This window comes from Rhinichthys klamathensis, unplaced genomic scaffold (genome assembly GCF_029890125.1).
Source record: "Rhinichthys klamathensis goyatoka isolate OS25496 unplaced genomic scaffold, OSU_Roscu_1.1 h1tg000133l_1, whole genome shotgun sequence".
NCBI lineage: Eukaryota > Metazoa > Chordata > Actinopteri > Cypriniformes > Leuciscidae > Rhinichthys > Rhinichthys klamathensis.
In genome coordinates, this window is record NW_026606668.1 from 4394347 (window position 1) to 4414171 (window position 19825).

Genomic DNA, 19825 nt, shown 5'->3' on the forward strand with positions numbered 1-19825 from the left:
CTCCCACTTCAATCATAATAGAACAGTTAAAGCAAGATAATACATGATCTTACCAGCATGTGACATATTGGTTGTACAGACATAACATAAAATGATGGGAGGGGTTTCAGCTATTCAGCTTTATTGAATTAATATTAAACAAGCCGTTTGATTGACCGTTTTTTTTTTCTTATTCACATATTAATTTTGTCGAGTAAATATGTCTTGGGTATAAGATAAGCATGGAATTGAACTTGACTTTAAAGTTAGAAAATGAAACTTCACCCCATCTATTTTCGAAGTCCATGTTAGTGATCTTGTTGAGAACGATTCATCCATGCATGTTTTATTTTTTTGACCTTGTAATTTATTAAAACAACCCTATCTTCTAGTGAAACAACAGACTTCTCTTTGATGATGTAGACTGCTTAAATCATTTAGTCCCTTAAATCCCACCCCTTTCATACAATCCACCGAAAGCTCTCATTCAGATCAACAACCGATGGATAAAAGAAAAAGTCCCCCACCCTATATTTAGTCTTTTCATAATCCAATCCATGTACATGTAAGTCACAATACTGAAGAAAAGATCTGTCGCTACATATATGCAAGGGAAGTGTAGTTTTTTTTGTCTAGTGTGATTTAGGTTCTTTTTAGCAGCCTTCTTATAAATAGTACTGTAATATGGCAAATACATTTTACATTTAACTACAAATATTCCATTTCGCTTTCAGTCAATATATTATAGTGTAGTAAACTCAATCAATTAAAAAAAAAAATGTTCAAAATATTTTCGTTTAGGAAAATATGTCTTTTGCAAGACACTATTAGCATGAATTTGAATATCAACAAACTTTTCATTTCACTTAAAGATGAAAATAGATTTTTTTTAAAAATTTCTGCTGGGATATTGTAAATGTTAATAAAGCTGAACTGAAGAAAATGTCTGATGACAAATAATTTAAAATACATCGGATACAGTGAAACCGATATTAAAAAGATTTATTTAATCAATCACAAGTCAGATTTTCATTATTACAAAGCAAACATGAACAAAATGACAGACATCTTGAAAGGGGAAATAGATTAGAAGCTTTACATGTTAAAACAAATAAAACATGACACTAACACTATATCATGGAGACGAACACAAACAAATAAAAGACAAGACAGACATGTGCTGCCATAATGCTTTATGGAGTATTGCTTATTGCTAAATTAGAAGGATGTATAAAGAGACAACTTTTCTTTTTTTTGCATTTCTGTCAAGAGAAGAACATCAAATAATACTGCACTGCCTCCCACACATAAATGATGACAAATGATGGACATGTTCATCAACTGGAGGGTCATCTATAATGTACATCAAAAATACTCTGTCCAAATCCTCTGATTTAACTCAGGGTGGGCCCAAGGTGACGTCACAGTGACATCAGATGTTAGTGGAGGACAGGATGTCCTCTACCAAGTGTTTATACACCCATGCGTCACCTTTGAGACGTTGTCGACGGATCCCGACCACCTCAGGCTTCTGCAGCATACAAACCTCCAGCTCGAACTGCATGGTCACCTTCCCAAAGTCTGACTGTGTGTGGCACTTTAGTGTAAACCTAACAGAAAAAGAGGACATGATAGCATATAACAACTATACTAAGTTAATTAGAGCAGCGGTTCTCAACCTTTTTGACACAAAGACCTCCTGTTGTCCAACACAATTTCTGAAGGACGCTCCTACGTATACGCTACAATATATCTGCTGTAATTAGGGATGTTAACGATTAATCGACGATCGATTAATTGTCGATAATACATTTAATCGATAAAACTTATCGATCGTCGATTAAGCAGGTTAATGTGCATGCATGCTGCTCAACCGCGAAACATGTAAAGCGAGCGCGCCGGAGTTATGTTTGGGACCATTTTACACCTTCATCTTGACTAAGTTTGCATGTGCATTCGCAATTCCACAGCCTTTTGTTTTGTGCAAATGTAAGTTTTAATATTGTGTTTATTTTGTGTAGGCCTATCTATATCGGATTAATCTTATATGGAGAAAAGGATCGTGACGTCAGCTGATCCTAGTAACGCAAGGCATTGTGGGATTTTAGGACACGGAAGTTACGGGAGAAACGTAGTTGTAGCAGCGTAGTAGTAGTTTTGGCGGTAGACTGTAAGTGGTGGTGTATTTTAGAAGTAATTCAATTTAGAAACACGACAGAATGCTGAAAGGATGCATTTGGTTAAGAATTAGTAAAGCGTGCGGTGATCATCTTCAGCGACTGATTGGGACTGTCATATCATATTACATAACATTATAAAGAGAACAATATTGTAATAAAACATTGTAAATTTATTTGGGTTCAGTTGCCGTGTTTCATCGCGTTGCTCCAGGAAGAGTGCCTCCACAACATGAGTCATTCTGTATGGCTTGTAACTTAGTTCAAGTTCACTTGAGCATTCGCATCATTTTGTGCAGATATAATTTGCAATATTATGTTTATTTTGAACCTGATTAATCTCATATAGGATGCATTTCTTTGAGTTAAATAACGCGGTAGCAAAGTGCTCCAGTTTACTAGTGTTCATTCAGCAATGCACGGCTAATAATAACTATAATTGGGACTGTCACATAACATGAGAACACAGTTTAAATATTATTGAACTATTATAAAATAATCGCGTTTTCAGCGCGTTGTTCCAGGAAGAGCGTACACATTCTGACAAGCACGCATCTGAGACGGCGTTGGTGACTCGTTTTTTAAGTCGTTATATTTTCTAAGTAATGTAATTAAATTATCAATCACATCGAAACATTTTACAATCCTACTAGCCCTTTATTTAGATTAAAACCCTTCTCATTCATTTGGTGAGGTAGCCTTTTCAGCAGCATTTGCATACCCTGTCATGCTGTTGGACACATGCCACTGCAGCAGACGCATATTGCAGTATTAAGGCTAACGATTAATCGATTAATTGATCGTTAATTTAAACGACGATCGTTCATGGGAATTTGTGAAAATTGACATCCCTAGCTGTAATTATGACAAAGCTGCACATTTACAAACTTGTTATAGATATATATATAATTAACATGCAATTATGTTCTGTATTTTAACATGCAATTATGTTCTGTATTATAGAACTATAATGTTCATCAATTAAAATAAGAGTTATTGAGGGGAAAATCAAATAAATTGGATTTTAGTTGATTTCATGTTTGTTTTTTAACCATTTTAGTTTAGATTAGAATTAGATTTTTTTAAATATAATATCAATTTATTAATTTAAATTAGGGATGGCCCGATACCGATACTGGCATCGGGGATCGGGCCGATACTGTCCTCATATACTCGTACTCATAAAAATTCGCCGATACCACGCACCGATACCACGTACATTTTGCAAAACGAAACTGGCCGCCGCGAGAGCTTTGTCGAGGTGAACTGAGGCATAGGAAAGTAGCCTATAATGTCGGCGGTTAGGGCTCATTTCAAGATAAGGGATGATGGCAACAGCAAGGCAGACTGTGAGTTATGTTCAGCTAAGGTGTCGAGAGGAGGGAAAGAAAGTACATCGTTTAACACCAGCAATCTAATTAAACATCTGAAGACGCATCATAGATCTGATGGCCGAGCGCGCGCGCGGGCGGTAATGCACTCACTCTGTGTGTGCGGGTGCGGGAGAATAAAACGATTCGCGGGACTCCCGCAAACTAGAAAAATCTATGAATAAAACATAAAAACTAATAGATTTTTATTCATCTCTTGCAGAAAAGCAACAAGAACAACTACAACAAAATAGAAACGATTTACAGGCCAGAGTTTCTATTCATAACATGGTTACAGCGTTGAGCGATGTAGCCAATCACAGACATGTGTTGATTTCTTGAACGCAATGGCCAATCAGAAGCATTTAAGATAGACTCCCCTCACTGCTCAAAACGGACTTTTTTGTTCAGTGCTGAATTCTGTATGCTGGCAAATCCTCTAATTATAACAAACAAAGTGTGGATATTATGAAAGATTGATTGTGCAGTCAGCTTCATTGATAATAACAGATGTGTGAGATCGCGATGAACTGTCAGCTTTTAGGATTTATTAAGGGAGCGCACTTTGCGTGCATTCAGTCGTGCCCATGCACGCAGTAGCCTGCTTGCTTTTATGTTAAATTAACAGTGGTTTGTGTGTTAATACATTTATTATTTTACAAATTTTTTTTTTTTTTGACTTGTTAAAACAAGCAGAGAAGAAAATAAAAACAGTCTTCTGACCTGTGTTCTAAAATAGTCGTCTTCTTTTCTGGGAGCCTATTACTTTTGCGGTAGAAATATCGGTATCGGTACTCGGTATCGGCAAGTACACAAATGTAAATACTCGTACTCGTATCGGTTTGAAAAAAAATGGTATCGGGCCATCCCTAATTTAAATACTTTTATTTTATTCTGAAGTTTGCTTTAAAAAGCCACTGGTTTAAAGGAAAAACAAATTTGAATTGCCATTTTAGGAAACACTTGATGTAAGAGCTGAACTTACCCTTTTTGAACAAAGTCCACATTCTTCTCTGGTAAAATGCTGAGAATCTGATTGAGCACTTGGTCAGCATTAGTTTGACTGGTGAATGTCACATTGTATTGAGCCTGGAAAACATGAACAGTTATGAAATCAGATGTACATGTAGCTACAGAGTTTATAGTCACTGGCATACATCTACATCTGCATTATGGAGAGACTTCCTGCAACAAACACATGAAAAAAAGGTGTGGACTTAAAGCAAATGTTAAAGTGACAGTTCAACAACTTTTCTCATCATTTATCAAGGGCCCTGTTTACACCTGGTATTAAGAAGCGTTTTGGTCGATCGGATGACAAGTAGACGAGGGAGACACATTCCCGTTTACAGCTGGTATTTTAATCTGTCTCTTTTGGCCACTTTCAACCACTCCTGTTCGGATTTCTTCGAGGGGAGGGTCTGTGGGCGGGTAAATGTATGTTTTTTTTCCAGATCTTTCGACCTAATGGACAAAATAACCTCACACAATTTACAAATGAAAATGCCCAGAGACGACGGAAAAACATTTGGAGAGCAGCAGCTTTCGTTTCTGCTCTGATAGCCACAAGACCATGCCAATCGCTGTGAGTGTGTGTTAGAAATCAGGAATGGTGAGAGAACATTGTGCTTGGGACATTTTTAGTCTTCAAACCAAACTTTGGTCTCCAGCCAGCAAAGTGTAAATCCCATCAAGCTAGCGTACTTCCCATGATGTTTACACATTAGGACAGTAGGTGGTCTTTTGTGGCTGTTACTTTGAACACATCCGACCACATGAGCGTTTACACTACGAAAGCAATGCATTGCATTTTCGACTACCTGGAAGTGGTCGACAGTGGACAAGCTCAAAACATTTTATCCCCGTTTTACACCTGTATTTAGCATCGTCCACTTGTGATCTGATCAACCAAAACTACGGTGGCCGAGACAGCTCAACACGCTGCAACTGAAGCAAACACATGCAAATAGAAAAAAAACACACCTCCAAATTAAAAAAAACATCATCAGTTTCACAACACACGTGTGCTCCAAAAACAGAAACGCGCTGCAAAAGTTCACAACACAACCAAATACAGAAATGCGCTGCAAATAACACAGACCACAACGGAAATGTTTCCAGGGGAACCAAATAAGTGACGAACCCGGCTGGGACGTGCTTATTGCTCGTGAGCTTCCCTATGCCCTACTCCCTTCGAAGGGCAGACGGCAGAGCCCTTAAAGTGGGACTTTGGAGTGAGCAGGGCTCTAGTGTGCTGTTAGGCAGCCGTGTGGAACGCACTTGATGAAGGAGCAACGAAAGACAACGTAATTTCCTCATTATTTTCACCTGGGATGTTCCCATGACAACGCAGCACGGTGTCCATCAGCTGGTCTTACGACAGAAATATAATGCTGTTAACATAACGGATGCAAATACATTTTTATTTTTAGTTTACAAAAAAGCTTTTAAAATATGCGTTATATATCTGTGTCTCAACTTTAAAATTTTGGACCCTACATTACCTAACATTTCTTACGAAACTTTTCTTTATGAAAATGTAATAACATGAAACAATTTGTACAGTGTAACTGATGTACAGATAAATATCTTTCCTTCATGTTTTTCTTCTTTATCTTTTTTATTTATTTATTTTAGTTTCCAGCTCATTGTTCTTTTCTCATTGGTATTCTGATGACATTGAACATATTGTTAATACATTTTGTACATTGTATACAAGTTGTATATCATAAAAAAATTTAATCTCTGTATGTTTTGCACAAATAAATAAATAAATAAAAAGTATAGGCCTAATTTTAAGCTGTAAGCACCAGCACGCATAGATTTATGGATATCTATGCCAGCACGTCCCAGCCGGGTTCATCACTTATTTGGTTCCCCTTGAAACATTTCCGTTGTGGTCTGTTATTTGCAGCGCGTTTCTGTATTTGGTGGTGTTGTGAGTATTTGGAGCACACGTGTGTTGTGAAACTGATGAAGATGTTTTCTTAATTTGCGGGTGTTTTTTTTATTTGCATGCGTTTTATTTTATTTGCATGTGTTTTTTTTCTATTTGCACGCGTTTTTTCCTATTTGCATGTGTTCTCTTCAGTTGCAGCACGTTGAGCTCTCTCGGCCACCGTACAAAACGTATCTTGACACCACGTGTAAACAGGGCAAATGTCTTTTGAAACCATTTTTATTCCTTTGATCACAAAATGTTTTAAAGTTTTTTTCTATACAATGAAAGTGAATGGTCACCACATCTGTCAAGTCACCTTTATTTATATAGCGCTTTTTACAATACAGATTGTTTCAAAGCAGTTATACAGTGATAACAGGAAATTAGGCAACAAAGATTGTTTTGGCTGTACAGCAGCTCTAGAAGAAAGTCATTATCCAGTTTAAGTAAGTTCAGCGTTGATTCATTACCGTTGTAAAAATCCTTAGTTTTAATTTATGGGCCGTTTACACGACACTGCTTTCAGCTGAAAACAGAACTTATGTGTTCTAACCGTTTATTTTCACGACAGCATTTTGGTGGCCTGAGAACGCAAACTTTGAAATGGGTTTCAAAGTGCGAGTTTTTGAAAACGATACCATTATCATCGTGTAAATTTCAAAAAAGAATTCATATGTGCGTGGGCGCGTAGTCTTTCTTTACAAAGCGACATTGCGAATTACTTGTCTGGCAAGCATAATACAGCGTTTTTAATACAGCAAAACTTGCAGTGAATATTGACCTAAAATTCAGTCTGTTCCTCACACAAAGCTATGGGTCCACTTATGATTTAAACTTAGCATTAAAATAAAAACAAAAAGCATTAAAATAAGCACAAAAAAAAATCAAGATATTTCTTATTGTAATTCAACCCCACTTAACTACTGTTTGTTTTCTTTGAAAAATCAGGGATTCCCGTGGTCATAAAAAAATTAGGAAGTCTATTTTTTTCTTTTTAAGTGTGATTTTTAGACCTGGAAAAGTCAAGAAAATGAATAAAATCTTATAACTCTATTGGAATTTCTATAATGAATATATATTTTTACGATTATGCTAAACTCTAAAATATTTTATAGGGTAATAATTTTTGTCCTGTATCAAAAAAAAGAAAGAGGAAGACTCATGGGAACTTCGCATAATGTTTTTTTTTTTAGTTCACAGGTTTAGGATGACATGAGGGTCATGTGTAAATGATGACCTATCCCTGTTAAACACATTTGCCCCCAGTTTCACAAACAAGTCTTAAACCTAGTCCCAGACTAACATGCCTGTTTAAGCGGTTTTAACTGAAAGCAACTTGCACTGACATATCTTAAAATAAGTTTACTTTGTTTACCCTCAGTGAGACGCTGTTAAAGCTACTGGTTGCAGCAGAGTGATAAACATGCAAAATAATAATTATAAATCTTAGGAATATGGAAAAACTAGGAAAATTTTAGGCAGTCAAAAGCACAAAGGACAAACAACACACTCTTAAAAGACTAAGCGCAAATGTCAAAACGAGCCGAATAATACCTTAATTTTGCGTGGTCCGTCTCGAGGACCTCTCTTCTTGCTGGGTGTAAGCATTGTAATGACTTTATCCAGGCCTCTCTCCAGACTGCCAAACACTTTTCCTCCCTTACGCTTCTGCCCACTGTCCACTTGACAGCCAGCCAGGTCCAGAGATCGAGACCTGGACACATAGGAAATGCCGTTTAGAACACAATTGCACATTTCTGTAGTTGTAAAATTATTACAAAGCAATACAAGCTTTGCCAAGAGGCAATTACTGGAGAATGGGACAGTTAAAATTATAAATGGCTTCAGAATACTCCAAAGTAAGTGCAGCAAGTCCTGCAAGTCATAAAGGTAAAACAAAACAAAACATATATGCACTCCTTTTTAAAAGGTTTGTGGTCAGTAAGATTAAAAAAATATATATAATAATTTGTTTTCGGCAAAGATTCATTAAAATGATGAAAAGTGACTGTAAAGACTTTTACATAATAAATAAAAAAATTAACATTTCAATGCTGTTCATTTATACTTTCTATTGATCAAAGAATCCTGAAAAAATGGTATCACGGGTTACACAAAATATTAAGCAAAACATCTGTTTTCAACATTGATAATGTGAAATGTTTCTTGAGCATCAAATCAGCATATTAGAAATATTTTTGAAGAATAATGTGACTGAAGACTAGAGTAATGATGCTGAAAATTCAGCTTTGCCATCACAGGAATAAATTACATTTTAAAATATATTCAAATAGAAAAAGGTTATTTTAAAGGAGAACTCCGGCGCAAAATGAACCTTTGGTCTAATTACACATTGTTACCTAGTCAACCGTTATCTGAGATTTGTTTTCATGATTATCGAATGTAAATAGTTTTATCTCTAAAAACAGTTTAGCCTATAAAGCTAGTATAACGCTAGTATATTGGGCATAGTGTAATGACAAATAAAAATCGCTTGTTAATACCACTAACAAGGCTGAAAATAGACCCACACTAACACGGTAGCATAATGAGGGTCCCTACCTTCAAACCGAAGCATTGAGAACTTTGTAAGTGTACAGACAGTTTAATAAGAAGATATTTTAAACATACAGTCAACTTCGCGTATACAGGCAGAAGCCATCTTTGAAATACAGCCTTTACCAGTCGATCTACGAACGCCGATCCAAGTGCGCTGGTGAGAATGTGAACGAGCTATAAGTTGTGATAAGGTGAGCGCGAACAGCAGGCTTGGATCGGCGTTCGTAGATCGACTGGTAAAGACTGTATTTCAAAGATGGCTCCTGCCTGTATATGCGAAGTTGACTGTATGTTTAAAATATCTTCTTATTAAACTGTCTGGACACTGACAAAGTTCTCAATGCTTCGGTTTGAAGGTAGGGACCCTCATTATGCTACCGTGCTAGTGTGGGGCTATTTTCAGCCTTGTTAGTGGTATTAACAAGCGATTATTATTTGTCATTACACTATGCCCAATATACTAGCGTTATACTAGCTTTATAGGCTAAACTGTTTGTAGAGATAAAACTATTTACATTCGATAATCATGAAAACAAATCTCAGATAACGGTTGACTAGGTAACAATGTGTAATTAGACCAAAGGTTCATTTTGCGCCGGAGTTCTCCTTTAAATAGTAATATTAGTGTTTCTACTGTATTTTTGATCAAATATATGTAGCCTTGGTGAATATTAAAGGCTTCTTATAAAAACAAAATCTTTGAACGATAGCATATATATATATAGCTATATATAGCTGTTATTGGCTAAAAAAACCGAACATAAGTTGACTTGGGGAAAAAATCATTTTAAAAAAGTGTGATTTTTAAAGGTAAAGTATCAATGATTATCTAATGTATTTCATAATGAGATTCCCCCCTCCATTACAATTGTTTTACTTCAGTGAAAGCTTCAGTGGCGGCTCGTCAGGGGAGGAACAGCCTACCCAAAGTTTTGAGGTGAAAAATGGGAGAAGGATGATTTAATGTTAATAAAATTCCCAGTTATTCAATTCTCAGAATGTGAATTTCTTGTTTGAAATTTCACCATTGTAACACTATTAACACTATAAAATATTACTGAAGTCGGAACCACCACTGCTCTTCCCCAAACGTGCCGAATATGCCGTTAGGAAAACTGTGCTAAGTCTGAGGAGATAGAGAAGGAGAGGCAAATCCTTTTGCCTCTGTTGGAAACAAAAATTAGCCAAGACCCCACGCTGAAGTTGGACATATAGTGCAATCAGCTTCACTTAAATGGCCAAATGTGCTCGTTTAACGTGGATATTTAAAAGGACATAAGGATTCTTTTATCAAGTGATAGGCTAGGTAAGTGAAATTATATTAAAATTTTCTTGCTGTATGTGTCTTTTTTTTTTTTTTTTTACATTTTATGTTTAAAAGTGCCAAAAAAGCCATTTTAAGGCAGTGTAAAAATAAAAAATAAAATAAAAACTAGGGAGAGGATCCCCAGACAGCTACAATTAATGTGCCTCTATTTTAAAATCTATGAGCCTCCATTGGAAAGATTTTTTTATTATATTTTTTTTTAATGAAGGGTCAAAAGGATAAACAATGCAGATCTATTTATTTTCACAGCCTTTAGCCTTCTTTACTCATATTTATGAAGGGTGGCAATAATTCTGACCACGATTATGTATATGTATATTTAAAAAGCCCTTTGTACATTTAAACTGTGAAATCTGCTTGGGATGGAAACGATTTTTAGAATCCCTTTTGTTCATGGGGCATAAGTTACACACTTCACCTTTAAATCCCACAGTCCTCCTCTCCATTCTTTCTCTCCACTGTTAATTTGACCCTTCACACAAAATACAGAAAGTTCTCTACCTTCTCTCGGGGCTGAAAGCCAGTATATCCAGTTCTCCTTGTTGGCCGATCTGCTGTTGGTCAATCTCTCTCCTGTGGGACACTTCTTTAGTGGCACTGCCCGGTCCTGCACACACAACACAAAGGATAAACACGTGTCACTAAATGCTACATGCTGCCGGAGCACTGGGAACAGCGACACGTACACCTGTCAGTATGCGCTTCGGGAGTTGTCTCGTACACACAGGCATGCACACATACACACACGCTCCCTCCCCAGTGTGCTCCTGTCTGTTCCAGTGCAGGAGGTGGTGTGTGACAGTAACGAGGTGGACACAGTGGATGTTGGGACATGAAGACTTTTCCCCAGGTACATTGCGCCCATACAGAGACACACACACACACTCCGGTCAAAGTGAATCAAACTAAAGATGCTAGATGAATGAAAAGCACACAACACACACACTCTTTTTAGGTGTATTCTTAGATACTCTAGATGCCAGATGCTGCCATTGAAGCATCTGCAGTAGTCACGCTACTGTGCAAAATGACACCTAAAATGCATTGTTTGCAGAAAATGAGCATTTAGGCTTTATCAGATTACAAGAAAAAAATAATAATAGAAATTATCCAGGTATTGTCACTAGTGAAGAGCCAGAGAACCCCAATTCACAGATAAATCACTTTCTTTGAGCTTTCATTTTGCTGTAATAATATTTCACAATATTACTGTTTTTACTGTATTTTTAATCAAATAAATGCAGCCTTGGCGAGCAAGTCTTTAAAAAAAAAAAAAATCTTACCAACCACAAACTGTTGAACAGTAGAGTATCATTTAGTACACAAGCAAATATAATTGAATTTAGAAAAGTGTGCTCTTCAGATATATAAAGACAGACATTATTTTTACACAGGATTGCAAAACTTAGCATGTTTTCGGATAACAACTTCAAAAGTATATAAAAGTTCATCAGTTGTACAGTTGTGGTGCCATGATGTGTAATGATTCATTACCCAGCTCACCTTTGTTTGTGTCACTGCTTGTGTAAGTGATGTTGTTGTTGGGTGTTGTTGCTACAGTTCTGTTGGATTTGACCTTTCTGCTGCACATTGGAGTTCGGGGGGCAGGCAGAGCAAAAACATCTCCATCTGTGCCAGTCACCACATTCTCTTTATTTTCTTTGGTTCTACCACGCCTCTCTGACTTCTGTTGGCGGGTTCTTCCAAGCCCTATGATGGGGGAGTAGTCTACTTCATTCCGTTTCTTCTCTGATGTTTCAGAGGTGAACTTCTGAAGAAGACAAGAGTTTCCACATAAAAGAGGTCATGACATAAAGAAATCAAATTTGCCTTGATCTTTTGACATAAAAAAGGTCTTTGTACCATTAAAACATACTGCAAGTTTCATAGCTTAAAACATCCTCCTCATTATGAACAAAGCATTTATTTAATCAAGCTCCAAAAACGGCTCGTTGGAATATTGCGGAAATTGTGACGTCACACTAGGGGTGTAAATCGGAGCCTTAATGACGATTAAGGCTCACAGCGGTGCGTCTCACAGGTGACGTTCATTAACACTCACACCACCAGCCTTGCGCCGTTCTCTCACGTCCCGTGTCCTGCTCGCCACAGTATTCTATTCACATAATGTGTATGTTACACTATAGCAATCTTCTTTGCTAACGGTTGACGGTTCCATCGCTCTTGAAAGTCAGACTCAACAATGTGTGTGAACATAGATAGACTGTGAAACGCAAGTAACGCGTGTGAAGTAGAAGACAATAATGAGGTTAGCGCCACCCGCAGCTTAGGAATAGGTTGTACGCATATGTCGGAGCTGATGCTGAAAATAGACAGGCGAACAGACAGGCGGCAAAATAAACACATTAATCGATATACATAAACACATACATCCAATCGTCGGCTGTATAATCGATGGATCGATACGAATCGATTAATATTTACACCCCTACGTTACGTGGGCAAATATATTTGCATATGACTGCCTCCATAGCAAGACATTGACGAATAGTTTTACATCATACCATATTACGAATTTTAATTTGTTGCAATTACAGACTAGCGTTGCTGTTAATAATAGATTCATAATGGATCTGGGCTGCTAATACAAAGGATGCAAGTTCATAAACATTAATTTGCCTGACCAAACCCAATCCAGTTCTATCTACATTGCAATAATGCAGCAGGACTGTTTTTCCAATTGGCATCCTGTAAAGTATGTCACTTCGGATAAAAAAAAAAAAAAAGTATAATAAATAACAAGTAACAATATTACTAACAAGACGAAATACAGGCGGTCAGAGAAAAGGAGATTGCGGAGAAATAAAAAGGATGTAAAAAAAGACAGGCCGAATAAGCAGCACTGGACAAGAGGGAAGAGCAGACAAATAAAGAGAACATGGAGGCTAACCATGCGTGGAGTGTTTGTGGTCTGTGTGTTCTTGGGCGTGAGAGGGGTCCAGGGATTCTCGTCATCGTAGCAATCAGGGGGGAAGACCATAGAGCCAAGCACCACTGGGTGAACACCATCATCATCCTCACTGAAGCGTAGACTCTGCTTCAGCTGAGACACGGATACACAGAATTAAACTCCTGTAAATGACTGCAACTACACAAGCATTTATACATCAAGAAACACCTGACTACAGTGATATTTAAGTCACAGTATTTGTTATAATAATTTATCTATACACATTTTTTCAAATAAATGTGACTTCATAATCTTTAATGAAAATAGCTTCCCCTCCCTCTTGCAGCAACATCTCATCTATTCTCTAATGATGCGTTTACTGGCGCGAGGGTGGGACAACCTGTCTCTCACATGAGATCACAGCAATAGCAAACCACAATGATCCAATGAATTCCTGATAGACAAATTCAAGTCCCACCCTACTTTTTTTTAGTTCGAGAAGCCGTTTCACTCGGATATACATCACAACAGGGGAGAAAAGAATTAAATCAACAAACACATCTATCACTCCCGTCTGACTGAATCTGAAATACCCTTTTTTAAAAAGTACCGCAACATTACCATCACTGCATTTTTTTATTTATTTTTTTTATAAATGTAGCATGAACTGACCATTATGCAATCATAAAGCATCTAATAATAGCTTTTTGGTCATGACTGTGTGAATATGAAAGACTTACTTGTATGTCCTGTAAAGGAGAGTACATGGGCTCAAGCATGTGGCATTCTGCTCTCAGACGCACAGGGCGGCCGTGACGCTTTTTAGCCAGCAGTAAAAGGTAGGTGGCGGTCATGTGATCATACTTCCACTGAAGAAACAGGCACAAAGTAATGATTTCTCTTTGTGTGACTCATGCATAATTCTCTTGTTTAGAAGTCACATTTCAGCTGTTAAAGGCAAGCAGGTTTGGCTGATGCTCTGGAATCTACTGACATCTAGTGGTCATAGTAATAAATTCAATAAAGTAAAATGTCACTTTCAGTATCATTACTCATAACACGTTTATATATGTCAATAAGAATTTTACATTCTTAACAAATAAACTCTTCAGTCAGAGACAAACAGTCCATGTTTGTAAAGGGAGAGTTTGTAACTATTTGCTGTAATTATAACTCAAATTACATGTACAGAGTACCATTAAAAAGTTTGGGGTTGGGGATGTTTTTCTTTCTTTCTTTTTTAAAAGAAATTAATAATTTAATAATAATCATAATTTAATCATATTCCACAACATTACAGTTTTACTGTATTTATCAAATAAATGGATCCTTGGTGAGCATAAGAGACTAAAAAAAAAAAAAAAAAACACGTGGAAAAACCAACCCCAAACTTTTAAATGGTAGTTTCTTTGCAGCTGTTAGATCTATATCATTTTAAATATCAGGAAACACTTATGTCTTGTAATATGTCTTGTTTCTCTACCTCTGACACTAGTTGGATTGTGCGATGTCTGGACTGTTTAAAAGCCACTGCCATCTCAGTGATGCAGTCTTCATCTATATGACCCAACTAAAAAAGAACAACATATAAAAGGAAATTATACACAATAATTTAGTAAGTTAAAAACATAGTTGCTTTTTTTTCCCCAAAGTAAAATCATGTATGACCTCTTATACAGTACTCTCTACTTTTATTAGCAGTGTTCATCTATAAAGAATCAGACACTGCTGATCAACAAACATCCTAAGTCATGTTTGTGTAATATATCAAAGGACTAAAAATATGAAGGTCATATTGATCGGTTAAAGCTTCAAGAGAACAAAATCAGATACAATTTATGGACAAGTAATCAATAAGAATGACAACAGCATTTATGCTAAAAAAAGAGCCATATTGGCATCACTTGACTAACTGGATCTTGGAGCCATGAGATGCAACTATAAGCATGTTTATCTTACAGGATATTTACTGTGCCACGCTACTGGTGTGCTGTATCCCTTCATAACCCAGGGGTGATCAAGCAACTGTTTCACTGTCAAACGCCTCTTTGGATCCACCTGCAGGAGAAAAGAATAAAGTGCAATGAAATTGTCTCGACTTCCTAAAACACATCAAACAGACATACAAACCATGCACAGTACCTGCATCATCTGGTTTAGAAGCAGAATGCTAGCAGGTGAAAGCCAGTGCGGGTTGCTGTATTTGCCCCTCTGTCAAAACACAAGCCAATATTGCATAATATGAGATCACTTACTACACAAAACTACTTTTATTTTAGTAGCCCAATAAATGCATGGATGAACAAAATGTGGTGGTGTAATTAAATGCTCACATGCAACAAACTTACTGTGATTTTTCTGTAGAGGACCATACAATTGTCATCATCAAATGGTAGAAAACCACACAGTAGAGCGTAAAGCAATACACCCATACTCCACACATCAGCCTGGAGCATATACACACACAATAAATCATTTCTTAAACTTATAATTTAATTAGTCATTCCTTTTAAATATGCTGAAACACATACGCCACACTGACCTCGGAGCCGATGTAAGCCTTGCCCTGAATGAGCTCTGGAGCTGCGTATGCTGGACTGCCACAACAGGTCAGCAATTCAAAACCCAAACCACCCTAATTAAAAGTAAAATTCAAAACTTTTAAAATGCTACTAAAACAATGGACGTGTTACTTAAAAAAACAAGTTTAGGTAAGATATTAATGACATGAATTGAATTCAACATTGACACTATTGAATTGAACAATCAACACTGAACTAACTTGAGCGGAATAATGACATTTGTATTCTGTTGTGCTGTTTTACAGCTAAAATTGGGGTAGTTTTATAGTTGCTGAATTTTAACTTTGTTATTTTCCTGTTTATTACTGTCAAGCTTCTTGTCAATCTGTATTGTATAACGTGTTTTATAAATAAATGTGACTTGAATTTATGGGGCATAATAGATGGATACACACCTTAGGCTTTGCACAAAGGCCGAAGTCAATGAGTTTCAGGTTATGATCTTCATCAATCAGCAGGTTTTCCTAAGGTCAATAAGAACAGTTATTGTACTCTATTAAAGTAATAAATTACTGCAAAATGAAAATACCGCCATATACTCACACTTATGTTGTTCCAAACCTGAATATATCAGTCAATTTTTTTACACCATGCTATCACGTGGCGTAAGAAAAAGACCATATTGTTTGTATCCTTTTCAAAGCTTGAAAACTTCAAAATTGTAATTGAATGGGAAAAAGGGATGAGCACAGTGTTCTGAATTTCTCTTTTGCGTTCCACAGAATGAAGTCTTATGGGTTTTGAATGACATGAAGGTGAGTAAACTAAGACACTTTTCATTTTTGAGTAATTGGTTCTTTTAAATGGGAGAACTCAGTACACATAAGCTTAAGCTATTTAAAAGTCAAGTTCTCATCAACCAACTCACAGGTTTGAGGTCTCGGTGGGCATAGCCTTGGCTATGAACATAGGCCAATGCAGAGATGATCTGACGGAAAAACCCTTGGGTCTCTTCCTCTGGTAACCGGTCTTTAGCAATGATGTAATCAAACAGTTCTCCTCCAGGACAGTACTGACAAAGTGACAAGATACATGCATATAAACATATGAAGCATATTAATCAATTTTTGTTAAGCAGCAGAATCACATTCAGCAAAACATACCTCAAGCACCATGTAGATCTTGCTTGATGTCTCAATGACATGGTAGAGACGACACACGTGTTGATGACTGAGGTTCTTCATAGCCTCTATCTCTATCTTTACTCTGGGAAGATCATCCTAGATACAGAATACACAATTTAAAGAGCATTTCTTTTCAAAATAACATGCTCTTTTCATTTTCATCATGCTAACAAAGCGTTTCATCTAAATGTAGAATAAATTAAGCAATATTCCCATTCTTCCTCCATAAGCATAACGTATTTATGCAAATGTTGTTTCATGGTAAGGCCAGGATTAAGGAGAGGATCTTACCCCTAGGTCTTTCTTTTCCATTATTTTGATGGCCACTTTCTCACCTGTAAGTATGTGTCTGCCAAGTTTGACCTTGGCAAACCCACCTGTGGGTTAGAAATAATAATAAATAAATAAAAACTGCTCTTGATTAAAGGTGATTTTACAACTTTCTCTAATAAACACAATCTCTGAAGCAATCAAGAACGTTTTCCATAAAAGCATAATCAAGGGGCATTACCTGAGCCAATGGTTTCATAAACCTCATAGTGCTTGAGAAGTTCAGAAGTGCTGTCTACAGGCATACTGATGACACTTAGACCTGCATAAATTAACAGCACATTTTTATTCAAATATATTAAGGGGACACATTTTTTTAAGAACACTGATTAAATGGCACTCATGCAATATCAAGTAACGTTAACCTTACATCACGCCACGGTGTACAAAACACGATCAAAACAGGATTAAACCACAAAGTGTAGCTTTTATATTCAATTTTAACTCATTTAATTACTATCTTTAGAAAGAATCCCATGTTTTTTATTATTATTAATGCTCTCGATCAGTTTTCTAATGTGGAAAACTGGCAATAGCTCATATTCCTAAAGCTGCATTGATTCGCATACCGTTAGCTAACTTACTCGTGGATCACAGTAAGTTACTGATGCATCAGCAAATTCCAACCCAAATAAAGGTGAAAAATTTAAAATGTAAATGCGTCAAACTAACACCAGATAATAAATTGATCTGATATAAAATCAGTCATGCAAAATTGCTTGTTCTGACTGACATGTTGAACAACAAACTCACCAGCTGTGCTCCAATGATTCACTTTAAAATGCCGATAAAAGAGAGTTCAAAACAACAAATAACTTATAATTTAAGGTTAAAAAGAGGCAATCGTTTACTATATTACTCACGACTACACATATAATGCGATATAAAATGAAAAGTGCCAAAACATCTTTCAGTCGAACATGTTTTAAATTTTGAATTTCCCACTTGCTACGTCACTCAGACGAGTTCCTGTTTCCGCTAGAGATAAAAGTCTCTTAGCTCGGGTGGAATGTGTTTTCCCCCGAACGTGAGTATATGTATTTATTTACATAATGTAATAAAACATGACATGTTAATGTGAATGATCTGCATAGCTCACATTGACTTACCCCATATAGTTACGTTGTCACAATGAAATGTTAAAAAACTATGTCCCGATTTACTAAACAGGGAAGGCAAACATTTACAACTTTATCTATGGCCAATGAGCTCTAAAATACCTGACTTAACAGAGCTTGCGCGCTTACTAGGCTATAGGATGTCATGTGATCATGATGTGCTGTGACAATGTAAAAACGAGACAATGGTGGTTATTGAGATTTAATATAATTTTTTATTCATATTTTATTTATTCATATTAAAAAGTTTCAGATAGCCAATGAACATGTTTTATGAATTTCGGAACTCCATGTAAGTCGTATATCAATATTAAATATTAAACTAAATTAATATTACTTTTGAAAAATAGTTACAATTAAATCATATCAGTAATCTAATAAAATTGTATTTACTTTATATGAAGCTGTGCTGTCTTATGGGGGCTGTGTTAAAGTCAGCATGAAATGAAATTCACCATATTTTCTAATTAAATGCATGCTATTGATCTCATTGTGAACAATTCATCTGTGCATGTTTAATTTAAAAAAAATGTTTTGATGTATTGTTTAATTATAATATCATAACTGGACTTCTTTCTGGTGACGTATGATGGACATCTCTGCTTAAAGTCCCCATGAATTCAAAATTGACCATACTTACTTTGTTTGCCTAAATTGATCGTTTTGTGGTGAACAATTCATCCATGCAAGTCAATCCACACAAAAAAATTTTTTGGCTTCGTAATCTTTAATCAAAATCTGAAATTTCCCCTCCCCTCTGCGTTGGAGGACCTTGCCTGATGACGTAGGTTTCACGGTTTGGGCATCTTCTTAACATCCGTAACCACGCCCCTCCAACTGACAGTAGACAGGCTGAATGAAAACACCTACTTTTCTAGATCCAATCAGGTGCTAGTTGGGAAAAAAGCCACGCCCACCATTTTGCCTCATTTAGTATTCCGTTTCTCTCGGAAATACGTCACAACACTGGAGAAAAGTCGTTTGCAACTTCCGGTTCACGGGGACTTTAAACCCTGCCATTTCAAGCAGTAGCACCTCATTGCAGTACACGAGATCCAGGGGGCGGAGTTGGATCCAGATCTAAGGGGTGGAGATGGGTAGGATTAGGGGTGGGGTTAGGGATCAGGGGGTGGAGATGGGTAGGTTTAGGTATATGTAAGGTGGGAGGAGTTGGATCTGGATCCAACTCCTCCCCCTGGATTTTGTGTTCTCCAGTGAGGACCATCTCATTTCAAGCTTGCATTTGATCTGTCTCCACTTTTGTGTGCAATGCTCAAATCTCAAAACAACCGAAGCATAGAACCAAATCCCCACCATATTTTTTTTCAATAATCCCTTTACACTTGGATGTAGGCTACGTCACAATATGAAGAAAATATCTTCAGTTTCATAGCAACGTTAAGATCA

The 19825-nt window shown here is 36.6% G+C and overlaps 1 protein-coding gene across 1 annotated transcript; it reads right to left on the minus strand.

The window, feature by feature from the left end:
- Positions 1 to 977: 977 nt before the first annotated feature.
- On the minus strand, positions 978 to 18275 carry melk (maternal embryonic leucine zipper kinase). Its single transcript, XM_056256929.1, has 18 exons — positions 18054 to 18275; positions 17482 to 17562; positions 17262 to 17347; positions 16950 to 17066; positions 16715 to 16858; positions 16242 to 16310; positions 15807 to 15899; positions 15613 to 15711; positions 15407 to 15475; positions 15224 to 15322; positions 14748 to 14834; positions 14005 to 14133; positions 13265 to 13417; positions 11857 to 12124; positions 10855 to 10960; positions 8022 to 8181; positions 4512 to 4615; positions 978 to 1589 (listed from the first exon to the last, which is right to left on the minus strand). The coding sequence occupies exons 2-18, from the start codon at positions 17543 to 17545 to the stop codon at positions 1412 to 1414; spliced, it is 2025 nt and encodes a 674-aa protein (XP_056112904.1). The 5' UTR covers positions 17546 to 17562; positions 18054 to 18275; the 3' UTR covers positions 978 to 1411.
- Positions 18276 to 19825: the final 1550 nt, after the last annotated feature.